The sequence below is a fragment of the Esox lucius genome, chromosome 9 (genome assembly GCF_011004845.1).
Source record: "Esox lucius isolate fEsoLuc1 chromosome 9, fEsoLuc1.pri, whole genome shotgun sequence".
In the NCBI taxonomy this organism is placed as follows: domain Eukaryota; kingdom Metazoa; phylum Chordata; class Actinopteri; order Esociformes; family Esocidae; genus Esox; species Esox lucius.
The window spans coordinates 12,210,067-12,229,134 of record NC_047577.1 but is presented as its reverse complement, the minus strand read 5'-3'; the positions used below and the strand labels follow the sequence as shown (position 1 = coordinate 12,229,134).

The window sequence follows — 19,068 nt, the reverse complement described above, 5'->3', positions numbered from 1 at the left end:
GTGACACAGTTGTCACATGTGCTCCTAATTAAGTCAGACAAAACGAAAATCTGGTTGGATTTCATCACTAAAGAGACACGTCCCTAAAAGATAAAATGTAGGAGTATGTAAAACAGAATGACACCTTTTACCCGTGTGAGAATATAAGATAGGTTTTCTATTTGCAAAGGATTCGTGCGAAGTATGCCATTAAAAACATGAACTGGGAATGGGTGGGATTTAAATTTACTAATATTTTCGGTTGCTTGTTCAAAAATGCGTAGGGGGAAACCGGGGTTGTTTACTTATGAATGTGAAGTAAAATACTGTATAGCTTATGGGTCTGGCACACTGCGTATAAGGGGAGGGAATAGACTAGACTGCTTTGAGGGCGGGGGGATGGGGTCTAGAGTGGAGGGCAACATGTTTTGTTTTTGTTTTTAGAGTGAAGTATATACTGAAAACTGGGTTAATTATGCACACATTGTGTACACATCTGTAATTGCGATTCAATTTATTCAATGAGCCCCTTTGAAGATCACAAGACTTCACGCTGTGTTTTGACAGTGGAAAACGTTGCCCATTTTTCTCTAGACTTTTAAAGACCCAGTTTTTTTTTTAGGACAAGAAAAAGTTTGAGGACATGGGTGGGGTTTAGGAAAAGGGGAATGGGAGGGAAGGGGCTGGAGAGAGAAAATAGCCCGATGTGTAGGCTATGAATTCGATGCTGGGTGGGTCTACCGTTTTTCAGAAATCCAAATAACTCTCGTGCGTAAAGGCTCCTTCACAGGTAATATTTGTTAGCCTAATGATGTTTATAATTTCTATGCAATGTGATTGAACTTGTGTTTTCATTGTAATGAAAATGTTTCGAAAGTTCTGTGGGTGGATTTATTTTATTTTATAAAAGGATATATTTAAACGCAAAGAATTGAACTAATTCAGTTAAGAGCGCTTTGAAGAATTCGACGCGTTCTACTTTTGCAGACGGCAAAACCCTTTAAACAGGTTTACTTTGTGCATACACTTATGCCTAAGCTGTAACTGAACTACTTATTTAAGTTTCTATATTGTTTCTGCATATGTTTCACGCACTGACTTCATTCGGGCATTCTCGCGCTCTTTTCTTATAGCCTGAATGGGGCCCGTTGCAATTAACGGGGAATACTGTCCACAACAAACGTCATTATAGTAGGCTTGTGGACTATAAATACATGTTGTATGTTGTACTATTTCACCGTATTGAAACTGACTATAAACTTAATTGTATTTGCTTCATAAATATAAACCAAATTCTACATTATATTCTGATATTTACCCCAAAAGTCAAAGTTTAAAAGAATATCTGAAAATGTGTTGGAAAGTTGAAAAGTTGTGAATCCTAAATTTCGAGGTATATGTAATTAAAGGGTATAGGGGAGCAATACCTTATACTTACATTGTCAGAGGGTAAATTCCTTATGGGATAAATTAAAGGAAAGGTTCCTAGTGGATATTTTAAGTGTCCTTCCAATTGATCCTGTCGGGAATCCTTATGTTCTTCAAATAACTATTAAAATGTTCTTCAAAGAACCCCTTTTTAAGAACATTTTGGAGTTGATTTGTTGAGAGGGTAGGTTCACAAAAGGATTCAAAGTATGTTTTTTTTTTAAATCCCTTTTTTTTAAAAGCATTTAAATAGCATGTGAATAAGCCATAAACGATCTTCCAACAACCCCCTCATTGTTAGAGTGTATGATGTATTATTGATAGAAAGGGATATTACTGGGATACTACTGTGATACTGCTGCATCACAGTAACACATTTTCCATCTATAGGGACACTTCAAATAAATATGAACTCTCATAGACATAACGTCCATAAACATTGTAATTGATGTTGTGTTGCTGTTACAAAATACCAATGAATAGGCAACATTACGCTTAGAACACAAGTAGTCCGATTAATATATGAAACGAATCTAAAAACACACAGGACAAAATGTGAATTAGCAACCGAATCCAGCAATCTGCGCAAAACTTAAAATATGTCCGGTTGACCTCTTATGTAGGGCACTTAACGATGGGAATCCTTAGGGCTGTCGGTGTGTGTCTGACACTGGCCACGCATGAAGTGGTGTGTTAGTGAGACTTACACTACAAGCTTGGACATGCTGACAATCACTCTCGTTTCCTCTTCATTCGTTGTTTCTCAGACTAGGGCTAATTTACGAGGGCTGTGTTTGAACACTGAACGTTACAAAGACCTCTAATCTAGACTTCTGTCCCGGGCCGTGATCAAATACAGAAGCCAAATACTTTGACTGTGTGCGTGATCTATCTTGGGAGTTAGCACACTTGGACCATTATATTGGTCTGATTGTGGGATAGTGCAGTTGAACCAATCGCAAAAACAAACATTTGAAAGTATTTGACATTTATTTGACCCACAACTAGGTTTTAGGGAGATAATAAGCGGAATGCCCAGTGTATATTATAGCGATTAGGCATGGGGGGGTGTTATGTACCACTGGTTAGAGCTGTTTTCATGCACAAATACCTGGACACGCTGCTTAGCTGTGGTGCACTGGAAATATATCACAAGGTACTAACACAGTTAGAGCAGTAAAAGATCTGTGATGTAATACATGTGGTATATGGACTCTTATAAGCCGGGTGGTGTGACTCCTGCATGCTGATTGGCTGCTTGCTGTGGTAAATCAGACTGTACACCACAGGTATGGCATTATATCCCTTTTAACTGTTCTAATTGCATTTGCTATCATTTATGTGAGAGTAACAAAGGCATACCAGAATGTCTTGTGCCTAAGGACAGCTCTTAGTTGTGGTGTATTGGCCAAATACCATACCCACTTGTGCCTTATTTCTCATAGCAATGGCATATGTCAGGATTCAGAATTCAAACCACCTGGTTTATAATACTCCGCAACACTTATCCTTTTCAGTAAATCAAGATGTTGGTTCTTGCTGGAATCGTTTCTCTTCACATTACCACCATCATCCTGCTTTTGGTCGCCACCATTGATAATGTAAGTAGATGTCCCCTTAAATAACCCCTGTTCTTGCTTTCTCGTTTTCGGCTGTATCGCTGCAACTCTAGAGCCTTTATAGACACCACAATAAATACAAGGCTAGGACAAAAATGAGGCCAGCTGTTTACACCCGGTCAGCCCAAAGGAGCCATCAGAGAGAGCACAGTATCAACACACCGATGTGACATGATGTAGCTGTTAGTGGGTTCGTGTGACGTTGATGCTCTCCTCCCCCGTGTTAATCTCTGCAGGCCTGGTGGTTCACAGACACGGTGGCCACGGACGTATGGGGCCGCTGGGAACTGTCCAGCTCAGTTTGGCATTACACCAACCTCAAGGGAGATTTTGATAAAGGTACAAGAGGCTCACCTGTTGTTTTGGCTATACGGTATTACCGCTGTCCAAAACAAGAGAGTGTGCATTGCAAACATGAGCATGCGATGGTATTTCGATTACTGGTAGACAGGGTTAGAGTTAAGTTCTCATAGTTAAACTTGTGCATTTCTTTATGTGAATTTCATGTCGTTTATTTTGTATTTTATTCATCAGTTCAAAATGGTGTAATGGTAAGAAAACAAGGTGACAAGATGCAAATTGTTTGTTTGAACACCTAGAAGTAGAAGAAAACGGACTTCTTGCCAGAATGTGTTAATTGCCCTGCACGCACACACACCATGAAGTGGGGCTACAAAGAGGGTGTCTCTATTCTTTTCTATGGTATCTTCTAATCTCGTCCCTGTTCTCTCGGTCTCCCTCTACAGATTACCTCCAGGTAGTTCAGTCCGGGGCAGTGCTGGCCTGCATCTTCTCCATCGTGGGCTTGTTTGTGTTTGTGGCACAGCTCTTCACCCTGGGCAAGGGCCATAGGTTCACATTCTCTGGGGTCTTGATGCTCATCTCCTGTAAGTAGTCTGACTACCAGTACTTTGTCTTGGCACTGTGTGGTCTCAATGATAATGATAAAATTAACAGTAATGATAATGTTGTTATATAAAGGTCATAACCCATTGTTCTTTTAACCGGTCAATGGAAACATTTTAAGTAACTAATGACTGGTAATTAAGCTGGATGGAATCAGTGTTATTTTAATGGGTTAAGACATGTACACTGTGAGGTTCCACAGGTTTAAAAAAGAGTGTTGTTTGTTGTTTTCATTCCAAGGTTCTTTCTAACCCAGTTGTGATTAAGGCGATTTAATCTATCTAGCTAATTGTTCGAATCAAGTTTAGGCTTTAGCGGAGAAACCTAAAAGGACAGTAGCTCTCCAGGAATAGGGTTGGATAGCCCTGTAGCTCCATGAAAATAATCACGTGGTTGTCTCCTCCCCGCCAGCTGTGTGTGTCATGATCGCCGTCTCCGTCTACACGGACATCTTCCACAAAGAAGACCAGGGCTGGTACGGACACTCTTTCATCCTGGCTTGGATTTCCTTCGCGCTCACCTTTATCCTGGGTGTAATCTATATTGTACTGCGCAAGAAGAGCGAGTAGAGTAACGGGTGGTTTGAGGATTATAAGGAAGGACAGTTTTTAGGAAAGGGAGATATGGACTTGTTTTTAGTACGTTTGTTACAGTGCCAGTTTTTACTCATGAGAAGGAAGGTGGTACAGATGTGGAAGACCCCAAAATTGCATGCACAATCAATTCCTATGCAGATTACTGCATGCATGTACAAATAGATTTGTATTGTTTAAAGATATAGTACTGTATATTTTATTGTATGTTAACTGTTGAACAATCAGCAAACAAGCTTGGATTTCCAATACTGGTTTTTAAGTGATTTTTTATTGTCCTTATAACTGAAGTGTTTTATAGTAATTTGTCATTTTTTATGATACAATTGTAACCATTTGTCATGTGTTTAATTATTTTAACGATTGTTTTTTTAAGTGAATTTTAACAATTTCTGTGATTCTGTGTTTTGGTTGGCTGCTATATCGAAGTACATTTTAACCTGTACAAGTGAAAAAAGTAAACCAAGAATGGAGGTCAACTTGCTGTATTTAATATCACATTAAAAATGCATCAGATTATTTTTTTTTATATTTTACAAATCCATTTGAATTTAAGCTATTTCATTCAGACTATTCAATATATAAACAAAATAAAAACACCACAGAAAAAATAAACTACAGCTTCCATATCTCATCTCTTTGACACAACATTTAAAATAAATAACTATTGTATTGAGACCAAACCACCAGGGCCATCCAGAGGCCATGAATAGGTATTACAGGGCGGAGAGGACGATTCACATCTTTCACAACATTGCGCTTGGTCCAGTTCACAAAAAGCATTGAATGCAAACCCCAACCAAGACAGGGATGTTATGATGCGCGTCATCCCGAGGGGTGTGGCCAGTCGGATGGGGCTACTAGATCCCCTGTCCGGACGGGGTAATCCGCTCCTGCACCACCAGGTGAAGAAGGTGGTTCTGCTCTGCAGACAGAAGTGGCCTAACAGAGAGGTGGAGGACAGGTGAACGGAGAAAGACGTAAATAATGTAGAGGGAAGAGATCCACAGGGGAAATAAAAAGACAGGAAAACCTCAGATTGCAGCTAGACGAGGATCACAGGACTGAGATTATGGCCGAATATTTACCAGAGTTCAGTGTGAAGTGACTTGAGTGACTCAGTGTCTTTCTCCTGGCAGGCCATCTGCAATGCAGTGAGACAGTCTTTATGACATGCAAGGCCAGCGTATGCCTAAGTGGACCACAAGCTAACCTGAATCTGACTGCCTCTCAACGCTCGCAACCAGACTCTCTAATCATTCAGTGAAATGTTATGTGTACGAATGTACGTGACTTACCACGACTGACTGCAGCAGCAGGAACACATTTTCAGGTAAGAAGCTCACTACAAAGAGATTTTTGTAGGGGGGGGGTAATTATTAAACAATAAAAAAGGTATTTCATTCACATTCCAGTAATTTAGCGGACGGCCTTATCCAGAGCAACTTAAAACAGTGAGAGTACATGTCCATGAGCATTTCTACTTCACGCAACATCAATATAACTGTTATCTTCTTCCAATGCCTGACAGTGTTTAAGACATTCGGTTGGACAAAGGGCTGTGTTTACCTTGACTATGAGGGTCGAAGGACTCCCAGGCATATCGCTCCAGTGTCTGGGCGTGCTCCGGTAACAGCTTCTGGGGGGGGGGCTGTAAACGAAGGTTAGGAAATTAAACAATGGCCTCCACTTGGTTCACAGAACTACGTTTACCTGCAAGGCCACAGAAAATTCATGTCAGGATATGGAGTGGGACGTCGTTCTACAGGTGAGTTCCAGTCACAATACGTTTTTCGTAGATCTAAGATGTTTCTATAACGGATGTGGTCTTCACCCTGGTTCCCTATATTAAAAATCACTGGGATTGAATGGAACACCAACTTCTACCTTTGCGAAGGAAACCATTGAATTATGAGTAATTTAGTGGGTAATTTGTGTTCTTTTTCTTTTTAGAAAAATATGTAGAGAAAAGTGCAATAAACAGCAAATTACATTTTAAAGGCATAGATTGTAGATCACAAAAATGGACTACAGCCATGGGCATTTAGAGCCTACCTCAAGTAGCATCAGCAAAAGGACTCGGGAGATTTCACACTTGGCTACAATGTCAAGAAATGCGCCTATGAAGACAGAGCAAGAAGAAGACTGATCACTTCCAGCGCGTGTCATCCATTTCAGATGACTTCCTGCTTCAGCACAGGAAGTGATGATTTAGCCACGAGTGTTGGGCTACTCCGTTATCTCCTCACCGACAGGAGTGTTGGAGCCGGGCAACTGCAGGCCTCTCTCCTGACACAACAGCTGCATTTCTGTCAGCACGGCCAGCGCTCCGTCGTAGTCACCTGACCACACAGAGACATGAAAGGACATGGTAATGATACAGCACAAAGTTCAGTGTCCGACGATGTTTAAAAACATACTGAATGCAATTCACAAAGTCGAGTCATTTTCTGCTCATTTAAGAAATGCGCTGACATCTCTAAAATATGATGTTAAATTAAACTTCTTAGAGGTGGCTTTGTCTCCCCTGTACTGACTCGATCTTCAACTGACATCTGGACCACATGCAAGTAGATCCCCACAGGCAGTTTCTTGGCTCCCAGTTCAACAACCAGTCGGTCACAGAACAAGACCAATGTTCCCCTATTGCGCAGACCCAGCGAGCCCTTCCCTCCAATGTACTCACGGGTGAGGATTTTACAGGTGGCCATCTCTCCCATGGACAGCAGAGACTCAATGGGTTGCTGCGTCTGTAGCTCGGCTGCTCTCTGGTAATGAACTACGGCTTCACCTGGTCTGTTCATCTCCTGTAGGGAGACGAGAGAGGCAGGGAGAGGTGTTCATATGGACCCAATTAACCATACACTGATGTTGGAGGCCAACACTTGCCAATCCATCTTTGGTGAGCAGCTTGGTCCATTACCTTGAGGGCATTACCAAGTTCCAGAGACAGACTGGCGGCCATGACGGGTTGGTTCATCTCAATGTATACCTGAAACACGCGCAAAACATAATATATCGCTGCCTCTTGTTTTGGGGAAAGTCCAAGAAAAAGGAGTCTTTGTTTAGTTTTTTAGACAGTGAAAAATTTGATTGAACCTTGATGGCGAAGCTATAGCAGTTGAGTGCGGCCTGTAGGTGCTCATCAAAGCCTGGGGCTTGTAGTGCTCTGTTCTCCTTCTCGGAGAGCAGGAAGAGTCGGGCAGCATCGGTCAGGGCCAGGGCCTCCCCGGGAGCATTGAACAGAGTCTGCTCACACCTGGGGAGTGAGGTACGATAACAGGTGGAAGATAAAGGTTGTTGTATTTAATTTCAACGTTCTTTGTTTTCAATAACGGAAAGCTAATTTTGATATTTGCCCAATTTGGATGTGGTCAGAAAGTGATGTTTTGGACCTGAATGCTAAAACATTCAGGAGAAAAAGGTGCTCTTGGACCCACTGAGATCCATCACCCTACCATGAGACATCCATGTCTTCATCATTGGAACAAATTAAAGGTTTTTGAAGGAAAACACACACACACGGTAAAACTACTTGATTTGAAAACACTAGTTTAATCCTGTTAATTATGTAAAAATATCTACAAAATGATTTAACGGAAAATAATGTACCAACTCCTAGATTTAAATTGATAGTCATGGTTTGTCAACTTAAAATGCATACAAATCCATGTCATAAGAAAAAAGGGTAGCTGAACTATTTTAGCAAGTGAAACGGTTATCATTGAAGCTACGCTCACGTTTCCTCTACGGCAAAATAAATTATTACACAATAGTAAAAACAGAAAACCTCCTAAAAATAAATACTGTAAATCAACGCCCGTCCTGCCTTGACACGAAATGTTAAGTGATAAGACTGATCAATTACACGAACTTTATTTTTTTATTATAGTATCTACATAATGTGTTCGAATGGAAATCGCTCCAATAAATTATTCTAACTTGATTAACGGGTAAAAGGCGGACGACTTACCTTGCCATTGCAAGGTTACAGAATGCTGCATACTGGAGACAGTCTTGTTGCTTCAGTTCTTTAGCCAACTGACCTGGAGACCGGAAAAATACGAGCCTTTATCAACTGACATATGCAAATGCTTTTATAACAGGGATCATTCCTAAAAAACGAAAGATGGCACCGCTTTATGTACTACTACAGTATATTTGGCATTTTCCATTGACATTAAACGGGTAATATTGCCAGGCTATTACTGAATTATTGTTATTAATTTCATGGGAACATTAATTAACTTACCAAACTGTTCACTGGCTTCAGCAACATTGGGCTTTCGAAGAAAACGTCTACGACAGGCAAGGTAAAAGGACGACACAACACGCGGAATAACACAAATGTTCAGTTAACATACAATTCCGAAATAAGGTTCAATTGAAACAGTTCACTAAGTAATTACAAACGTTTAGCAGTTTCATTAGCTAATCACGTTAGCTATTTGTCAATGTAGTGCTAGCTAATGACTTAATATTTTCTGGCCTTTTCTAAATAAGATACTAGGTAGGTAACGTAAAGTTAGCTAGCTAGTTAATGTACTGTAGCTAGCTAGGTGTACTACAATCCAGGCAACTCTTGACACTCTTAAAAACATAGCGAGCTACCACAATACATCGTCACTATAATGTATGAATCTTACTTTTTTAATTTATTAGATACAGCACGATATCTCATCAGAAAATCCCCCTCTGCTGCCATTGTCAACTAAACATTGAAAAAACGTAAATAAACCGACCTAGGAAGTTGCGTAGCAAGCTAGGTAATTCTCGATTGGTTCTTGTCCCATAAAGTCGGTTAGAGGACGCAGCTCTGTAGATTTCAAATGAGGGCGTCTGAAAGCATCCGTCATTTCAATCTATTTCAATGTAGTCAAATGGGTGTTGACTTCCAACTTCATCCTTCCTAATGACCCAGTTTGACATGACCGACTGGGTGAGAAGAAAGGATCTGCCAATGATGTTGAAAGATGCACGTCACTAAAGTCCTCTAACCTACTCTATGGTTTCTTACATTTTATCCTGACGCCTTGGTACCAACCATTTTAGGGTGGGATTTGCAGTATATAATAGAGGGGTTCAGCTGTAAATACTTACAGTAAACAACTGAATTAATTTGGAATGCGTATTAGAAGTTACACCATTTAGTCTGAAATACTATGATACAAGATTTAATGGGGAATCTAAAAAACGTTTTTGCAGTCAACAAATATGGGCTGCAACTGGAGAAATGTCAAATTCATATACAGCGGTATGGACGCAATGATTGTTTAATCATTGGATCCGAAGCCTATCCCCAAAACCATTCTCAGATTGCCCCTGTATTTCCAAAAGGCAGTTTAGAAATCGGTAGTCATGACGTCATGAAACAGTTCTTACGTTTTACATTTAGGTCTTATAGCAGACACTTATCCGAAGTGACATACGGTAGTGAGTGCATACATTTTCACACTGTCTACTGTATTTTCCCATTTGATTACAGTCCCAAATTCTAGCCCATTACCACCCCAGAACATAGCTAGAATGTTATGTAGGAACCAGCTAGAAAACCTTAGAAAACAAGGATTTATGAGCTATAGCTGATAAGCAAGTCAGATATAACGAATACCCTTATGATTATTAAGTATACTACCTAAAATATACTACCTAAAGACTTTAGTAGTATAGCTACCTAAAGTCTATAACTCACAGTAACCCATATAAATGATATAGCAAATAAGCCCAGCTATCAAAGCAGATGATGTCTAGTGTCAATATTCCCAAAATGCCTTTCTGTGAGTCTCAATGCAAATGACCTTGCACCTCTTATTTGTTCTTATCTTTTCTTAAATGTGATTACATAATCAGTCTAGTGACTCAAAGCAAGCAGAATTGAAGCAACCTGTCTCTAAAAGTTGTTATGTGGTAAAAAAAAAACACATGTATGCATTTCAATCTTTAACAACAGATTGGAATTTATCCTCTGGCTTGATAGACAATAAAGATATTACATGGTGGTGGCTGGCTTCAAAGTGGAGAGTTTAGGTTTTGACAAATGGAGAAAGAATCTGCATTTTAACGTTGGTTGCACCATATGATATTAGAGCCTGTAGAAGTCAGGAAAAAAGCATGTAAAAGAAATTCCTTTCTGGGTACATGTTTTGAAAGTTTGTTCTGACAATATTTCATAATATCATCCCAAACACATTTAAATGTTAATATTTATACTTTTGCTATGAATTACATAAATGCAACAACATTTTTATTTCACACTTCATTACACATTTACCCTTGGAAACACACTCTTTGTTATTGGACAAAAAAATGCATCATGCTTCTCTCACAACCAATGAATATGGTTCCAATATGAGAACGTGTAGACATTTGAAAACAAAAAAGGTTCTTCATATTATTTTGGTAAATAAAATATTATCCTTGCACACATAACCTCAAAGAAAAGCAATGCTGATTTGGCAAAAATAAATAAACTCCCTAGTAAAGCAGAAACCAAGGAATAAAACTTAATAGCACATTAAATATATAGAAAAACGTATGGATTGGGAGTTGCCGCGAGGGGACAGGGTTGAATATTAAGGAATGGATGAACAATGGGCTGAAAAGGATCCCTATCAAACATTTAGGGTAAAAAATACCTAATGTAAATAATAGGTGAATGTTAAGAGATTAACAAAATACCAGAAATGTGATCAGGTAGGGTTTGGGCAGCAGCAGCAAGAGGAATAAGAATTAACATATAGATAGCAAGGCACTGTATCACAAGAGTTACAGCTCCGAAAGAAATTAAGATACCACTGCATTGTTTTCTTTCCTTTCCAAAAAAGTTGAAATGGAAAGTTTTGAGTGAGGAACAGAAGCGTTCAGTTTGCACTGGTCTCTTAATTTTAACCCTTCGGTTCCTCACTCAAAACCTTCCTTTTCAACTTTTTTGGAAAGGAAAGAAAAAGGTTTGGTGGTCTCTTAATATTTTCTGGAGCAAGTACCAAGGTAAAAATATTCAATAATTCTCATAGACAGATTCAAATATTCCTTCCCCTTGTGTTGCGTTCTCCGTCTGTGGGAGGAGAGTGAGAAAAAGGTCAGTACATTGGAATCAGCATTAACTCTCACATTTCCATGACAGGAACATCCTATTTTGTCTTTTCATTTCTGTTTATGGGAATATTTAGAAGAAAATAGAATACCAACAGTGGCATGGGACCAATGCAGTTAATTGTTACAGTAAATTCCCACTGACCAATTTCTTTGACTTCTTTGTCTGTACTTGTGATTTCCTCTGGCCCGAGTCACGGTTTTCTGCCCCTTGGACCATAACCTCATAGACTGATGCTGGCCGAGACTCCAGACTCTGGAAGAGATGGCAGTCCCAGATGAACACATTAATTGATTATAGTATTCTTGTGTTAGTCAACATATACATATTGATGTGTATCAATGTTTATTTTTCAATTCAAGTCATAAAATCCAAGGATTATGAATCACGATCATAAAATGTAGATGCGATGTGCTTACTGCATAAACTGAAACAGAAGCACTAGCATTTATTGGTGTTTGAACTTGCGTCTCTTCCTCTTGTTTCGGTCTTCTCTTCCCTGTGCTTACTCTGTTGTTTTTATTTTTCACTGTAAATTGACTCTAGAAATCACACACAGAGTATTACAGACATTAAGAAATCACACAAACCTCAAAAAGGTTATGGAAATACAGTGTTTGTAAACCTCTACAAAAAATGCTTTTATCTTACCATGGCCACTTATAGGCATAAGCAACAAAATTACAATAATTTCATGACACTACTAACAACAACAGTGTTTTGTTGCAAATTTCTGTACTAAGTATACTAAAGTATGAAATAAGTGGGTCCATTTTGACACACTGAATTATACTTATTACCATTTAAATACTTAAATACTATTTTAATACAAACCCATTTCCAAAAACGCTGGGAATGCAATGATGTGCAAATCATTAAAACCCTATATTCAATAGACAATAGTACAAAGACAACATATTGATACTGAGAAATGATATTGTTTCTTGAAAAATATATGGCCACTTTGAATTTGATGCCAACAACACATTTCAAAAAAGCTGGGACAGGGGCAACAATAGACTGGAAAAGTTGTGTAATGCTAAAATAAAACCATGTGGGATTTCTCACAAGTTAGGTTATTTGGCAACAGGTCAATAACATGATTGGGTATAAAAAGAGCATTCCAGAAAGGATGAGTCTTTCAGAAGTAAAGATGGGGAGGGGTTCACCACTCTGTGAAAGACTGCGCAGGCAAATAGTGCAACAATTTAAGAATAAAGGTTCTTAATGTAAAATTGCAAAGAGTTTGGGGATCTTATCATATACGGTACACAATATCATTAAAAGATTCAGAGAACCCAAGGAGAAATCTCTGTATGCAAGGGACAAGGCTGACAACCAATCCTGGAAGGCTGTGATCTTTGGTCACTCAGGTGTCACTGCATTAAAAACAGACACGATTTTGACATCACTGCATGGGCTCAGGAACATTTCAATAAACGACTGTCTGTGAACACAGTACGTCGCTGCATCCACAAATGCAAGTTAAAACTCTACCATGCAAAGAAGAAACCACACTGTAAAAAATAAATGTGTAGCTGGGGTGTCGGAAAAATACAGTTAAAAAACAGATTTATGTTGTAAAACTACATAGCGTAAAAATACATTCTTAATCTGTAGAAATACGGAAATTGACTTTACTTCAAATAAAGTATATTAATGTAATTTCACAGCAATAATTGATTTTCTCCCCAAAATTATCCCTTTTGTTGCTGTCATCAATACCTTTTTAAAATGTTTGTTCTTCAAGTTATATGCACTTATACATCATTGTATTTTGATGACTGGTGCCTTACCAACTTCAACCAGACCCAATGTTGGCAGAAATATGCAAGAGTCACAGCTCCCTAAGAATTTCATACAAAGCAGCAATCACACAAAATAGAATTGTCTTCTTTTCTATGGTTGGCACACAAACACACCCATAATCCCCAAAAAACATTCCACAGGGTAACACTACATAAAGAACAAGATGGCAAAAAAAACCTTTCACCTTCATATCAATTACAACAAACATAAACATTAACAAAATGAACTCCCACAAAGCATGCTGGGATATCAATAATAAAACATAAATACACAATAGTTATACAGGTTTTTTTGTAAGCTGTGAATCCAAGTCTGTGGAAAAAACTGATAATTCTTATGCTTCCTGATAACAGACTTTTCCAGTTATACAGGACAAATGTTAAATGAAGGTTTGAATGTGTCAAAACAGAATTTTACTGTAATTGTTTTACAGTGCATATACAGTATGTCACAAAAGTGAGTACACCCCTCACTTGTAAATATTTGTAAGTAGGATACAGCTTGTATAACAGTGTACATTTTCTGTCCCCTCAAAATAACTCAACACACACCCATTAATGTCTAAACCGCTGGAAACAAAAGTGAGTACACCCCTAAGTGAAAATGTCCAAATTGGTCCCAATTAGCCATTTTCCCCCCACGGTGTCATGTGACGATATAGTGTTACAAGGTCTCAGATGTGAATGGGGAGCAGGTGTGTTAAATTTGGTGTCATCGCTCTCACACACCCTCATATTGGTCACTGGAAGTTCAACATGGCACATCATGGTAAAGAACTCTCTGAGGATCTGAAAAAAAGAATTGTTGCTCTACATAACGATGGCCTAGGTTGTAAGAAGATTGCCAAGACCCTAAAACTAAGCTGCAGCATGGTGGCCAAGGCCATACAGCGGTTTAACAGGACAGGTTCCACTCAGAACAGGCCTCGTCATGGTCGACCAAAGAAGTTGAGTGCACATGCTCAGCGTCATATCCAGAGGTTGTCTTTGGCAAATAGACTTATGAGTGCTGCCAGCATTGCTGCAGAGGTTGAAGGGGTGGGGGGTCAGCCTGTCAGTGCTCAGACCATACGCCGCACACTGCATCAAATTGGTCTGAATGGCTGTCGTCCCAGAAGGAAGCTTCTTCTAAAGATGATGCACAAGAAAGCCTGCAAACAGTTTGCTGAAGACAAGCAGACTAAGGACATGGATTACTGGAACCATGTCCTGTAGTCTGATGAGACCAAGATAAACTTATTTGGTTCAGATGGTGTCAAGCGTGTGTGGCGGAAACCAGGTGAGGAGTACAAATACAAGTGTGTCTTGCCTACAGTCAAGCATGGTGGTGGGTGTGTCATGGTCGGGAGTTGCTTGAGTGATGCCAGCACTGGGGAGCTACAGTTCATTGAGGGAACTATGAATGCTGTACTGTAACATACTGAAGCAGAGCATGATCCCCTCCCTTCGGAGACTGGGCCGCAGGGCAGTATTCCAACATGATAACGACCCCAGACACACTTCCAAGACGACCACTGCCTTGCTAAAGAAGCTGAGGGTAAAGGTGATGGACTGGCCAAGCATGTCTCCAGACCTAAACCCTATTGAGCATCTGTGGGGCATCCTCAAACGGAAGGCAGAGGAGCGTAACATCCATCAGCTCTGTGATGTCGTCATAGAGGAGTGGAAGAGGTCTCATGTGGCAACTTGTGAAACTCTGGGGAACTCCATGCCCAAGAGTGTTGTTTAAGGCACTGCTGGAAAATGTTGGTGGCCACACAAAATATTGACGCAATTTGGACATTTTCACTTAGGGGTATACTCACTTTTGTTGCCAGCGGTTTAGACATTTATGTCTGTGTGTTGAGTTATTTTAAGGGGACAGCCAATTTGCACTGTTATACAAGCTGTACACTCACTACTTTACATTGTAGCAACGTGTCATTTCTTCAGTATTGTCACATGAAAAGATATAATCAAATATTTACAAAAATGTGAGGGGTGTACTCACTTTTGTGAGATACTGTATAAACAAGATCCATAAATGCCGCAGCCCAAGCTCATTTAAGATGGACTGAGGCGAAGTGAGAGAACTTTTTAAATGTATTGGTGGTATCAACTTCAAAATGGGCATGTATTTTTCCAAAAACAGTAACATTTCTTAGTTTCAACATTTGATATGTTGTCTTTGTACTATTTTCAATTAAATATGGGGATAAATTATGTGCACACCATTGCAAAGCATTCTGTTTTTATTTGCATTTTACACTGCATCCCAACTATTTTGGAAACGTGGTTGCAGAACATAAGCGCTGCTTCCGTTTTCCCCACACATTTATCTAGACCCAAAAGACTGGAGAAGACACTGGTCTTACCCATCTGAACGTGAAGAGGGATCCGAAAACACTGAAGATGAGGAGCGCTGTGGTGAGAACCCCTAACATGATTAAACCTCTTTCAGATGGTTTTTGGTACCTCCTATCTGAAAGAGGGACAGAGAGACAAATAGACACATTGAGAAAGAGACAGGGATGCTGTCAGGCACCCAGAGAAACAGGGACACGAACACATCGACAGACAGAGAAACAGACAGGCACCCAGAGAAACAGGGACACGAACACATCGACAGACAGAGAAACAGACAGGCACCCAGAGAAACAGGGACACGAACACATCGACAGACAGAGAAACAGACAGGCACCCAGAGAAACAGGGACACGAACATATCGACAGACAGAGAAACAGACAGGCACCCAGAGAAACAGGGACACGAACACATCGACAGACAGAGAAACAGACAGACACCCAGAGAAACAGGGATACTAACACATCAACAGACAGAGAAACAGGGATACTAACACATCGACAGACAGAGAATCAGGGATACTAACACATCAACCGACAGAGAAACAGGGATACTAACACATCAACAGACAGAGAAACAGGGATACTAACACATCAACCGACAGAGAAACAGACAGACACCCAGAGAAACAGGGATACTAACACATCAACAGACAGAGAAACAGGGATACTAACACATCAACCAACAGAGAAACAGGGATACTAACACATCAACCGACAGAGAAACAGGGATACTAACACATCAACCGACAGAGAAACAGGGATACTAACACATCAACAGACAGAGAAACAGGGATACTAACACATCAACAGACAGAGAAACAGACAGACACCCAGAGAAACAGACAGACTATCAGATTATCATAAACCATTTCATTGAGGAACTCAGTGAGGTGTGCAACCACATCATTGAAAGACCCACAAAGTGTCTTATGTCCTACCACCCCATATTCAGATATGGCTACACACAGGAATATGTTTCCCACACGCTGTCCAAGCACATGGACAGTTGCTCACTGGCCAGTGATATTTCACCGACACTGTGAATGGCAGAAGCCTGCTTTATCAACAAAGATGTTCTTGTGATGGTTCACAGCAGATCAGTTTGTAGTTTTGATCCTGTCCAGGGACTCTCTGATTTATTCCTCTGCCATGCTTTCTATCCTGCTCCAGATTGAAAGACATTGATTGATTTATTCCTCTGCCTTGCTGTCTATCCTGCTCCATGTTGAAAGACATTGCATTGCCAGTGTTCACATTGTTGTATAGATATCAGTTGTGGTACTACTGTGGATGGCAATCGTGTCCTGTTTATGACAGTATTGTATTGTACATAGGCAATGCAGTGGTCTTTTGTGGCTTGCGCTACTACCACCAAGGTTGTGGGTTTGAATCCCGCTGAGGTCACATACAAATCTATGACCTTAGTGTGGTGATTCTTTACTTTTCAGTCTGACAACTGGCATGCCAAACAATGTAAAATACACACAGTATATTCACCAAATGGTTGAGTGATGATCAAATAGGAACAACAGTGATAGCATAGTGTATATAAACTACGGCATAATGATAGTAAATGGCAGACGCGTCGCTAGGATCACAATACATTCACTTTTTATTTTCATGGTGACAGTCATGCTTTTTGTCATTTGCGGGCCAAGATCTGCAGTACTTTGACCCAGAAAGTTATTTCGAAAAGGGTTTGTCACCATCGTGTTAGCATTTCCTGTTACAACACATGTGTATAATAATGGTTTCACAAGCCTGGCTAAACGTTTTATTTGTTCCTGTTATGTTTCTGTCATCCCATCTTTTGTTTCTTTATCTTCAATCATCTATCATGCACTCACCTTGCACCAGTAGGGCCAAGAAGATCTCATCCTTTCCAAATGTGCATTTGTACTCTCCTGAGTATGAACTATCATGTGCAGTAAATTGTAAAGTAAATACATGCTTATTGTTTGCTTTAGTCTTCCATCTTTGTATCTCCTTCGAGTCCGGAGGGCGATAGCAGACCAAGTAGTCAGCGCTCAGATTCCCTGTGGTGCTCAAAGTGAGTTTGAAAGAGACATTCTGTCCTGCCAGAGTCACCCACACTCTGTCCTTCACAGCCCACTTCAATTGGACTGTTAAATTACAGAAGGGTATATAAAGTAAGGCTCACAGTAACACTGAACAACAAAATAGCCAACCGACATATACTGACTTGCAACATGTAGATATAACCTGCCAAACATACTTAGTTTTTTTCTTTAGATGTTTAGTTAATTACCTTCAGCCTGATGAATTTCCAAACATATCAAGACACTGAGAACCACAACCATCCAGTTACACATTTTGAAGAGACGCTTTCCCCCCTCTCTCCAATTTCTCTGCAGTCACTTTAAATAAGAAGACCTACATCATTACACAAATAGTTTTAGAGGTTTTTTACGAGGTCGCAATACTGGATTTCCTGTTTTACCCTGGACCAGTTCCTCAAAGTGTTGTGACTTGGTGAAAAGCCAGTGTATTGTGAAAAGATAAATGGATTTTCTGGAACATTGCTTTTTGTTGTTTCTCTCAGTTGCTTTACCACATTTGTGGTCACAGAATTCCCTTTTTCAAAACAGTGAACATGCAGTTTAAAATTGAAAGGTCGTTGGCCAAAATTATACATTTTATTTTCAAACTGTATTAAAACTCTGCATCAAAACATGCAACATGTTATTAAAAATTATTTCAATCAATCATGACACAGAGGCAACTTGTATACCGACTAAAACGATCAATACAATACAGCTCTGGAAAAAATGTATGGCAGCCATTCCATTCCAGTGTCTGTTAAATTCCAACACAGGCACGCCTCGTTTCACTTAATGAGGTACTGATTAGGTGATTACCTAAACCAAATCTAATTTAACGAGAGAAACTATAAAAAAACACTGCTGTGGTTATCACTATCCTTTTGCAATAGGACCAGCTGGATGGCAAAAAAAACTGTGCAAGTAGTACCTCAAAGGTAATTGAAAATAAAAAAATAACTATTCAGCATGACAAAAGAGTTGAAAATAAAAGCTTGAAGTGAGGAAAAGAAGGGTTCAATTCTGGCTTTACTGGCAGAGGGATACAGTGAGCATCAGGTTGCTTCCATCCTGAACATTTCAAAGACGGCGGTTCATAAGAACAAGGTCAAGAAACAGACATTGGGGACAACAAAGCTACAGACTGTCAGAGGGCGAAAACGACTGTCCACTGACAGGGATGACCGTCAGCTCATTTGAATGTCACTCAACAACCGTAGGATGACATAAAGTGAC

General features: G+C 39.7%; 3 protein-coding genes across 4 annotated transcripts; 1 reads left to right on the top strand and 2 right to left on the bottom strand.

The window, feature by feature from the left end:
- The first annotated feature begins 662 nt into the window (after window positions 1-662).
- emp1 (epithelial membrane protein 1) lies at window positions 663-5,140 on the top strand. The gene is made up of 5 exons (XM_010866295.3): window positions 663-769; window positions 2,925-3,008; window positions 3,263-3,365; window positions 3,773-3,913; window positions 4,344-5,140. The coding sequence occupies exons 2-5, from the start codon at window positions 2,934-2,936 to the stop codon at window positions 4,499-4,501; spliced, it is 477 nt and encodes a 158-aa protein (XP_010864597.1). The 5' UTR covers window positions 663-769; window positions 2,925-2,933; the 3' UTR covers window positions 4,502-5,140.
- Window positions 5,001-9,255, bottom strand: zgc:101679 (uncharacterized protein LOC450058 homolog). Its single transcript, XM_010866293.4, has 12 exons — window positions 9,172-9,255; window positions 8,778-8,824; window positions 8,499-8,571; window positions 7,625-7,784; window positions 7,449-7,517; window positions 7,212-7,332; window positions 6,775-6,867; window positions 6,581-6,645; window positions 6,095-6,176; window positions 5,824-5,870; window positions 5,614-5,669; window positions 5,001-5,467 (listed from the first exon to the last, which is right to left on the bottom strand). The coding sequence occupies exons 1-12, from the start codon at window positions 9,228-9,230 to the stop codon at window positions 5,386-5,388; spliced, it is 954 nt and encodes a 317-aa protein (XP_010864595.1). The 5' UTR covers window positions 9,231-9,255; the 3' UTR covers window positions 5,001-5,385.
- A 1,492-nt stretch (window positions 9,256-10,747) lies between these two features.
- LOC105007381 lies at window positions 10,748-18,192 on the bottom strand. Of its 2 annotated transcripts, XM_029122523.2 has the most exons (7): window positions 18,042-18,192; window positions 17,620-17,895; window positions 16,541-16,567; window positions 15,781-15,887; window positions 12,038-12,160; window positions 11,763-11,873; window positions 10,748-11,579 (listed from the first exon to the last, which is right to left on the bottom strand). In XM_029122523.2, the coding sequence occupies exons 1-7, from the start codon at window positions 18,103-18,105 to the stop codon at window positions 11,523-11,525; spliced, it is 765 nt and encodes a 254-aa protein (XP_028978356.1). In that variant the 5' UTR covers window positions 18,106-18,192; the 3' UTR covers window positions 10,748-11,522. The 2 variants fall into 2 exon arrangements, with proteins under 2 accessions (XP_028978356.1, XP_010864594.1); XM_010866292.3 differs by lacking the exon at window positions 16,541-16,567 and having other exon boundaries at window positions 18,042-18,191.
- Between the last annotated feature and the right edge of the window lie 876 nt (window positions 18,193-19,068).

What these genes read in the sequence shown, in the direction of transcription:
- zgc:101679 (XM_010866293.4), bottom strand. Translation starts at nt 9,230, where the DNA reads ATGGCAGCAGAGGGGGATTTTCTGATGAGATATCGTGCTGTATCTAAT. An exon ending in TGAAGCCAGTGAACAGTTTG is followed by an intron (nt 8,572 to 8,777) that starts GTAAGTTAATTA and finishes TCCGGTCTCCAG; the next exon opens with GTCAGTTGGCTAAAGAACTG. An exon ending in CTTCGACCCTCATAGTCAAG is followed by an intron (nt 5,871 to 6,094) that starts GTAAACACAGCC and finishes ATCTCTTTGTAG; the next exon opens with TGAGCTTCTTACCTGAAAAT.
- emp1 (XM_010866295.3), top strand. Translation starts at nt 2,934, where the DNA reads ATGTTGGTTCTTGCTGGAATCGTTTCTCTTCACATTACCACCATCATC. An exon ending in CAAGGGAGATTTTGATAAAG is followed by an intron (nt 3,366 to 3,772) that starts GTACAAGAGGCT and finishes CTCCCTCTACAG; the next exon opens with ATTACCTCCAGGTAGTTCAG. An exon ending in GGTCTTGATGCTCATCTCCT is followed by an intron (nt 3,914 to 4,343) that starts GTAAGTAGTCTG and finishes CCTCCCCGCCAG; the next exon opens with CTGTGTGTGTCATGATCGCC.
- LOC105007381 (XM_029122523.2), bottom strand. Translation starts at nt 18,105, where the DNA reads ATGTGTAACTGGATGGTTGTGGTTCTCAGTGTCTTGATATGTTTGGAA. An exon ending in GGAAATTCATCAGGCTGAAG is followed by an intron (nt 17,896 to 18,041) that starts GTAATTAACTAA and finishes GTAATTTAACAG; the next exon opens with TCCAATTGAAGTGGGCTGTG. An exon ending in CTTCTGTTTCAGTTTATGCA is followed by an intron (nt 11,874 to 12,037) that starts GTAAGCACATCG and finishes CATCTCTTCCAG; the next exon opens with AGTCTGGAGTCTCGGCCAGC.